We start from the raw sequence: 9,058 nt of genomic DNA, 5'->3' as shown, positions 1-9,058 counted from the left end.
TTTAATAGATTCAAGGATACTAAATCCTTACTATCTCTTCCTAAGCTATTTTTTATCAATTCTTACCCCTTCTATGCCCCGCACAGTAACTAAGGCCTACGTTGCAACAATTAAGATATGGCAAATTAAGATATGACAACAATTGAGCTTTATGGTGGAGCTTCATGACGTGGGTCAATACATTGAAAATATTGAACTCTAAATCTCTACGCTATTTTTTTTTTCCAGCAAAAGACACTTATTTTCCCTAAAATTTGATAAAAAGAAAAAAAAAATTTCCCAAAATTTCAAAAATATCGCAAACTTTCCTAAATTTAAAAAATGTACAAACTTTCCTTGAGATTTTCCAAAAACATATAGATCTGTTCTTAAAAAACTTATCATTTTGTAAACCATAAGAAAATATTCGTGTTTTTTTTATAAACTTAGGGAAGATTCTTGAAATTTTTGAAATTTTGGGAATTACCATTAAAAGATCATTGTCTTTTTACCAAACCTTGGGAAAGGTCAATACTTTTTGTTCTTTTTATTTTTTTTAAGGTCAATTTAAACCTTACATTAAGCCAAAACTATCCAAGAAGATTTAGGTCCAATCTAGGGTCCAATTGTGACCCATGTGAATGACCAATCTTCTCACAATTGTCCTAGAATAGTTCAGATATTTTCTGAAACCTCGATCCACCAAGGATCATTTTCTCATCATACATACAACTGAGAAGGCTTTCAGATTCATCTCTTGCCAGTGAACCAATCCACAGCTCAGGATTCTTGCGGCAAAGACACCACTGAAGCCAATTTCACCTGTAACCATCTTCCCAAGTGATTGCCAGTATCATTAACAAAGATTGAATGAATTGATGCTGCAGAATCCAACACACAAACATCATACAATACATTCTTCTGACCACACAGCTAATCTATAAAACGATATACAGCAGTGGAAAATTTTCACCCATTCTTTAAGCATCAACACCACACCAGAAAATAAAATTAACCAAATGATAATTAAGGTCGTCAAAGGTGAAAGACTAGTAGCTTTTATCACGGATGCTGCCCAAGAACTGAAGGTCTGAAGAAAGCATGGCTTTGAGCAATTTCTATGCGTTCGCGAGGATCGTTCATGGTTTCATCCCTCAATACTTGAAGAATGGCCTCACATGAGTGCTCCCTGAAGATGCAAACATAATGGAACATCAGCTCCTATGCATGGTCAACCCAAATTAGCACAGCCATTTTCTAATGGACAAAGTCTAGTACTCGCGTTAGACAGCTCCACAGAACAAACTTGAAGAACCAGATGCAAAAAAGAAGAGAGAAGGAAACAGAGGAGGGAGAAGAGAAACACATATACCTTTTTATTAAAATTTTATATAACATCTTCAAGATGGGGCAGAGCTCAACAGGAGCAACAGGTTTGTTTTCTTCAGGATGTAATATGCTCAAGCTGAATTGACTTAGAAGTTCATAAAATGCCTTCACAGCAGAGACCCCCTGCAAAATGCAAAAGCAGGTTGAGGTTGTTTGTGTGGAAGGAAGGATTAAACTCCAGTACATTAAAGAGCAGAAATTTAAAAAAATAAAATATAACAAAGAAATAAGTCAAAAACCATACAGGATCTTATGAGAAGCAAAATGAAAAATTAACAAAATATTGAATCAGCAGTGCGTTGTAAAGGTGCAGATCCAAATTTGTCCTGGACCCAACACCAGCAGCATTGAAGCTTGTGCATCATCACCAAAGAAGTGAAAAACAGCAACCAGAAAGAGAGAAGCAACAAGTTGGAGAGAATCATCTCCCTCATGGTTGCAAGCACAAATCCAACAAAAAGCAATTTTTATTTTTTAAGAATTACCAACTTTGGGAACACTTTCTTTCCTAGAGTGGATGAACCAATCGAAAAGTAATGCATGTTTCTTAGCTTGAGCAGTTAATACACCAGAAAATTTATTCCTGATAATAAAAGAACATTACATTGTTGGAACACCAAGGATACATGAGAGAGGGAGACAGTGGGAGAGAGAGAGATAAGCTAGCAATAGATAAATGGGAAAAAAGAGTTGGTTGAGAAGAAAATGCTTAATGGTCATTCTAATAATAATGAAGCAGTGAAATTTTCTATGGCACATTTAGGCTACAGCCTATAATAAAGTTCTAGCCTCAAACCATCTCAGATAGGAACAAAAGACACATAAAAGAACTTTAGTCAATTAAGACTCTGAATGGGTCAATTTATCATGCTAGTGTGATTCAACAAGAATCACTCCAAACCCCCTATTTCTTTTTTCATTTTATTCTCCTATCATTTACTTAAATTTGTGGGTGGGTGGTGTGCAAAGGGTGGGGGGATGTTAGCAGTAGGTATGTTAAGTGGAAGGTGTTTAAGTGCCAAAAATTAGAAGGGAAATAAATATGGTGCACCTCATATAAAGCAGAAATTTCTTAAAAAAACATATAATATGGTGTGTGGTGGAATTGCTCCATAAAATTTCAACCAGTGGTGTTTCCAGGAAGACAGATAATATTGAAGAAAGGTCAACAATCACTTGGAATCTACAAAAAGTCTAAAAAACAAAAAACAAAACAAACTTACTTAAAGTGCTCATCTCTCTAGAATTTCTGTTTTGAATCAAGCCAGTCTAGGAACATTCCCATAAACAACGGCTTAACCCACTTTGACCTAACCCCCTCCCCCCCTACCCCAAACCAGGGGAAAAAAAATGTAATCAAGATCCATACCTGGATCATCCCCTTGCCCTTGATGCTATCACCCATTTCAAGGTTCAATTCCCCTCTAGCAAGCTGTTGGCCATACCACGCGTTACGACCTTTCAACAAGGTCACATAAGTGTCAGCCAATAAAGGACCAGCAAGCTTCTCTGGCTCCTCAGCCAATAGATGAGTAATAAATATCATCTCTGATGTACAATGAGCAAAATACACCGATTTGCTTGTAGCACTCTCATTGGTTAGAGCCGCTACCATACCTGTGAAGTCCCAAATTAAAAGTTAGAAGTTTTCAAACCTGAAAATATATTTTTCCAAGTGAAACTTAATTATAAAGCAAACATTATGCCACTACTTCAGAAACAGAATAAATAACATGGCCGCGGGATGAGAATGTGATCAATTCTATCCAAGACAACATACAACAGCATCATACAAACAACAAGAGAGGAACATGGTTGATGCCCCAACTGAAATGAGCCAACTTTCAAACTAAATAGAGCAGGTAAATAGAAAGGAAGAAAGAACACCAAAATGCACAAGTCTCCAATTCCTCACTGGGAACCCTGGGATGGCATGATATATGCTGCCTAAACCACGACTACTTCTGTGAACATGTGGCTGTGGGTTATAAACTTATGAGTGTATAGCATTCTTATCATTGGACCAAGGCATGCTAAATTTAAACTGGTGTACAAATTGTTAGATTACCATTTTAGCTAAAAGCTTAAACTGTTAGGCTATAGGCCAACAATGTATATCCAGCTTTAACACTCCCCTGCCCGTGCGGCCAAACAGCACGTGGAGAGATAGCAAATGATAGATAACACCCATTACAAGTAATATAATGATTTTTTTAAACATGACATAAGAAACGCGAGCAACAATACTAGAACCCAAGCCCTCTTGGTAACTAGCTTTGATACCATGTTAGATTACCACTTTACCTAAAAGCTTAAGTTGTTAGGTTGTGGGCCAACAATGTATATCAAAGTTTAACACTGGATTTTTGTGGAGTAGAGACTTTTGCATGTATAAGTTCTTTTTCAATACATCTGTCATGATCACGTTTTCCACCAAAACAGCAAGGGCAGCTGTCTTCAAATGTTTATCATACACCTCAAAATGTTGAGTGTTCACTGTCATGGATGTAGGTATCAGATGTTTGATTATGTGGAAAAATGCCAACTCAATCTGAGAATAATTGAGGACATGTACAAATAATTAGTTTAATACAACTTCTAAAAAAAGACAGGAAAAAAAAAAAAAGAGGGGGGCAGCTCGGTGCACAAAGCTCCCGCATATGTAAGGTCCAGGGAAAAGGCGTACCACAATGGATCTATAGTACGCAGCCTTACCTTGCATTTTTGCAAGAGGCTGTTTCCATGTCTCGAACCCGTGACCTCCAGGTCACACGGCAACAACTTCTCTAGTATGATATGTAATATCCCTAGTATAATAGTTTGATGTGTTAAATTAGCTAATGAACATGTACAATAAGTTTTCATGCATAAGACAGCCTCATTAATGCTAGGATGTCAATATATTAAAATCTAAATTTGTTACAATGACATGGCTAAATGAGCGATGATTCCATGCATAATATGTCATCATGTGCAACTCAAGACTATCTACTAATTATAGTAGTAGCTCATTAAATCAAATTAAAAAATATTACAATATTTGTGACTTCTAACATTTGAAGATAAATAGATTCAACAGCCAAATATAAAGTGACAAATGACATGCACCCTCGTGCCCACACAACATAAGTTCATAGGCAAGCCAGAAACCACCATTCCCCAAGGAACAAAGAGGATCAAAATGGTTTTTGCACTGAAATGAGAAGAAACCAGAGGGTACAAAGAGAATCAAAATATAAAAAGTGCATATGCACAGGGATACAGAAGCATGAGGCATGAGCATGAGAAAATGAGAGAGAGAGAGAGAGAGTATTTCTCACATGGAGATTATGAAATTTAATTTCTAGTGAATTAAAGGAATGCTTCAATATGGTGGTTCCTTTCAAAGAAAGCAATTAGAAAGATATCATGCTGGGAATCTGAAAGTTTTTTCAGAGATAAATCCATGCTACACATAATGCTAGTGTTTAGAAATTTTTACTGCAGGATCTTGAACCCAAACAGAAACTTAACAAAAATGAAAATAAACAGAAAAGAAATCCCTTGATAAAAGGTTAGCTGTGATAAATCCACAATCTAGATCAAAATGAACTCATATCCATAAATGTGCAATGCAAATTTGGCTGCATATTGAAGACTTAGCCTTTGTCCACTTAAATTGTATGGAAATATCAGTGTACTGTGCCCTTGAGTACAAAACCTGTCACAAAAAGGCGTAGTTTCTTTTTCATGTTCCAGAGAAGCAAACTCAAACTGCTTGGATGCATAATCAGGAATTCTTCACTGATCGTACGATGAACTTATAGAACGATATCTTAGCTACCACAAAATATTCAATATTATTATGAATTGAAACTACATGACTTAAAAGAAAATATTTGCAGAAAAAAAACAAAAAGTTAAACAAGAGAGAGAGAGAGAGAAAGAAAGGCTCATATTTTTTTTAATGGCTTATATTTTTTTTCCACTGCAACAAGCCAACAATATGAACGATTCAAAGGGATACACATCAAGAAGTCATCTAGGGAGAAACAGATTCCAGAAAGATCTTCATAGCAGTTCATACTAATTGGTATCAAACACAGACGCTTAGGTATCGACCACATTCTATGCAGTAACCATGAATGACGAACAACTATAGCAAGTTGATACGCATAGAAACAAGCATGCACACATGCCAACACTTAGCATGAATGAAGTAATCAATTAAAAATTGTTGTTCAACAACCACCTCCTAGTATACCACTGAGAAACTCGATCTTACCAGCTCCAATTGCATAAACATTCTTTAAGCCACCCATAACTTCATGAGTGACAAGGTCACCATTATCCCACACTATAAAATGAGGCTGTCTTAGAAACTTCGCCAGTGGTTTCCTCCACTTTTCAGCTCCGCATATTCGAGCATTAGCATATTCCTTGTTGTAAATCTCAGAGGCAATATTAGGTCCTCCAAGATAGAGGATGTTCTCCATGGGAACTCCAGCTGCAAAGCATAAATATAATCAGGATCGAGAGTAAGAAGGGAAAGAAAGGGGAAACCAATTAAGAGTAATACAGAACAGACAATTGTACAATTTTCAATCCAAAAGAAAATATGCCATGAAGTTGCTAGAAAATTTGCATGCAGAAATTTTAGATGATAATATATGTCATGAAATAATATTTTCAATCATCTCTCTCTCTTAACTGATTTTCTATACTCATCAAATCACAGGTTCAACACCACACAAAGCACACACTAACAAGAGAGAAAGTAGAAAATTAGCAGCTCTCATTCAGAAAGTAGAAATCAGAACCCAATTCAGATCAGCCATGAGCACAATAGGAAACATAAATGCCAGTATGAGAAAGGAGGAGGCGCTTACTTGCTCGATTAATCATCTGAGTGGGAGTGATTATCCGAGGTTCGGGCCCCAATTCAGCTTCTATACCCTTTGCTAGAGAAATGATGACTGGCACTGTAATTCTTTCCTTCCAGTACTCTCCAATTTCTTCAAAAACCCGCGGGGTTTCCGTCGAGGGCAAGCCATTCACCACAACATCAGCATCCCAAACAGCCTCCTGCAGATTAGTGACAACCTTCAAGGGGCAGAGTGGGGTGTCAATCATATTCAAGCAAAACCCATCTTTCAAAATCTCATCGGCATAAAGTGTCCGATCACCTAATCTCGCCTCAACATACTTCAAGTATGCACATCGTCTGATAAGCCTCCTCAACACATCTTCCCTTGAATTTATCACCTCAAATAAATGTTCAGCTGTGGCTCTATCCACAGACCTTCCTGGTCTTCTCCATATCCTAATTTGAACCTTCTCTCTTAGGTGACCGTAACCATCCTGCAACATAGCTGCAAAAACGCTTCCCCAAGCACCTGCCCCAACACCAACAACCCTTAAAGGATCACCTTCTGCTTTGCCCACGAGCCGACGGAGCTCATCGAGCTTCTCTTCTGTAGAACCATTTGAGTTCTGAATCGACCCATTTGAGCTCTGAATAGACCCATTGGCATACGCATTACGGAGCATCCCGTCAATAGCTCCGACCATCTTCTCCCAATATCCCGAAATTCACAGAATACAATACAATAAGTAAGGATTTTTACAGAACAAACACAAAATTCTTCAAGGGGTTTTCTATTTTCAGTGATTCTGAAATAACCCAGTTGTGATTTGAGGTGGGCTTTTCTTCCAACAATTCCAATCCCAACGAGCACACAAAAAAACCCTCACAAACAGCAAACGATACCGATTTTGAAGGTGGGTTTTTCTCGCCTACTACAGAGTCGCTCTCTGTGATCAAAATTTCAGCCACACCTCGACTCATATATTGCTCTTGCACAAATTCTAGGAGAGAGCGTTCACAATTACCAAACAGGGCTTGTCTTGATTTTCCAAGCATTCAAAGCATGCAGAACTTTGGATTCTCCGTCTAGATGCAGTACGTCATTTAAACCCACCAACACACTCAAAAGAATACAGAAAATGTGAACGAGTGAGGGAAAGAGCAAAAATTAAACGAAACAACCTACCTTGTCCAGTACCGCGATTTGGGTTTTAATGTCTTCTAGTTTTCGCACTCAAAGCTTAACGCCGAAGCCTCGATATCTTTCACAAGCATCGGCGACAAAGAGCGATTCCCAATTCACATACAAAGCTAGGTCAGTGACATCAATATTTGTGAATTGGAAGGAAGCAATGAGCAATGAACAGCTGTGGCTGAGCTTACGCGCACATCGCACACCCCATGGACACACTGGCGCGCGCGCGCAGAGAGAGAGAGAGAGAGAGAGAGGGAGGAGAGATGTGAATTGATGACTTCCCGGTTGACCTTGTGCTGCACTGGTGATGGCCGCACTTTTTCATTTTTCTTTATTTTTCCGAATAATAAATTAAATTAACAACTTCAAGAGAAAAAAAAGTAAATTCTATAAAAAAAAAATTATCTATGAATTGCTGAGCGCATAAATAATTAGTATAAAATAATATAATTTTTTTTTTGTTACTTATAATTTTCATATACTAAATGATCTAATTAGTTATAAAACGTCGTAATGACCTTTCTTAATTTTTTACTCTACTATTCATAATCACTATAATTTTAATTGAATAAAATTAATTAACACAAATTTAAAGTATAAGAATTAAAATAGATTTTAATAGATAGTATAAGAACCAATTTGTTATTTTACTCAAAAGTTATCATACTTTTATTTTAATGAAAAGTAGTAACGTTTGTTCAAAATTTTTTGAGAAATGGCAAACTGAACCCGAGGTATATCGGACCATTCGAAGTACTTGAGCGAGTGGGTCTGGTAGCCTATAGAGTTGCATTACCTCCAATACTTTCGAGGGTCCATGATGTGTTTCACGTATCTATGTTGAAAAAATACGTGTTGGATCCTTCACATGTTGTTAGTTATGATGAGTTGAAAATTGAGGATACTTTAACGTATGAGGAGATACCTGTTCAGGTTCTGAACCGTAAAGTTTAGAAGTTTCGTACCAGAGAGATACGGAAATATGCCGGAAGAATCCATAGTTATTTTAAGCACTTGCACATGATCCTACTGTGGGTTGGGATAGGTAACCGTCATCCAGAGTGTGAGTATTGTGAACTCCTGAGACTGTTGTATATGTAACCATGGTATTCCTCCGTCATAAGTGAGGTATGTATGTGTATGTGTAAGATGGTACTGTGCTGTGGTGATCGCCAGTTCGCTCATGAGTTGTGTCTGTGTGTATGTGTATGATGGGACTGCGTTGTGATTGTAACACCCCGACCCCGAGGGGCCTGGGATATTAACTTTTTACTACTGATTTACAGCGGAAGCAAATAAACTAAATTTTTATTAAACCAGAGCGCTTATTATCCATATTACAATCATTTATTTCAAAAGAAGGAAAATTACACAAACATAAATATCTGAAACCATACTAATATTTCTAATCAATCTTTATTTTTCTAATCCCCACCCGCGTGCTTGCTAAACCTGATTTCCGACATATCCTTCAGAGTTATCTGAAATAAAATATGATTGAGGTGAGACGACGTTCAGTAAGTAAATAAGATTATTATTAGTGTGTGGCCAAAATGAGCTTTTAAAGAATTTCATAAAACAATATTTAATACTATAACTTCAAAACTGCTTTTAGAATAAATATAACTTTAAAAATTTTTGCATAAAAC

General features: G+C 37.0%; 1 protein-coding gene across 1 annotated transcript; it reads right to left on the bottom strand.

Moving 5' to 3' along the window:
• Positions 1 to 835: 835 nt before the first annotated feature.
• On the bottom strand, positions 836 to 7,712 carry LOC131163954 (probable glycerol-3-phosphate dehydrogenase [NAD(+)] 1, cytosolic). Its single transcript, XM_058120814.1, has 6 exons — positions 7,401 to 7,712; positions 6,237 to 7,300; positions 5,633 to 5,854; positions 2,738 to 2,985; positions 1,352 to 1,491; positions 836 to 1,168 (listed from the first exon to the last, which is right to left on the bottom strand). Exons 2-6 carry the CDS (start codon positions 6,916 to 6,918, stop codon positions 1,042 to 1,044), a joined length of 1,419 nt encoding a protein of 472 aa, XP_057976797.1. The 5' UTR covers positions 6,919 to 7,300; positions 7,401 to 7,712; the 3' UTR covers positions 836 to 1,041.
• Positions 7,713 to 9,058: the final 1,346 nt, after the last annotated feature.

Source organism: Malania oleifera, chromosome 9 (genome assembly GCF_029873635.1).
Source record: "Malania oleifera isolate guangnan ecotype guangnan chromosome 9, ASM2987363v1, whole genome shotgun sequence".
Classification (NCBI taxonomy): domain Eukaryota; kingdom Viridiplantae; phylum Streptophyta; class Magnoliopsida; order Santalales; family Ximeniaceae; genus Malania; species Malania oleifera.
Note: the sequence above shows the minus strand (reverse complement) of the source record. Positions and strands in the feature narration are given on the sequence as shown.

What these genes read in the sequence shown, in the direction of transcription:
- LOC131163954 (XM_058120814.1), bottom strand. Translation starts at nt 6,918, where the DNA reads ATGGTCGGAGCTATTGACGGGATGCTCCGTAATGCGTATGCCAATGGG. An exon ending in TCAGATGATTAATCGAGCAA is followed by an intron (nt 5,855 to 6,236) that starts GTAAGCGCCTCC and finishes TATGCTTTGCAG; the next exon opens with CTGGAGTTCCCATGGAGAAC. An exon ending in AGGGCAAGGGGATGATCCAG is followed by an intron (nt 1,492 to 2,737) that starts GTATGGATCTTG and finishes TGCATTTTGCAG; the next exon opens with GGGGTCTCTGCTGTGAAGGC.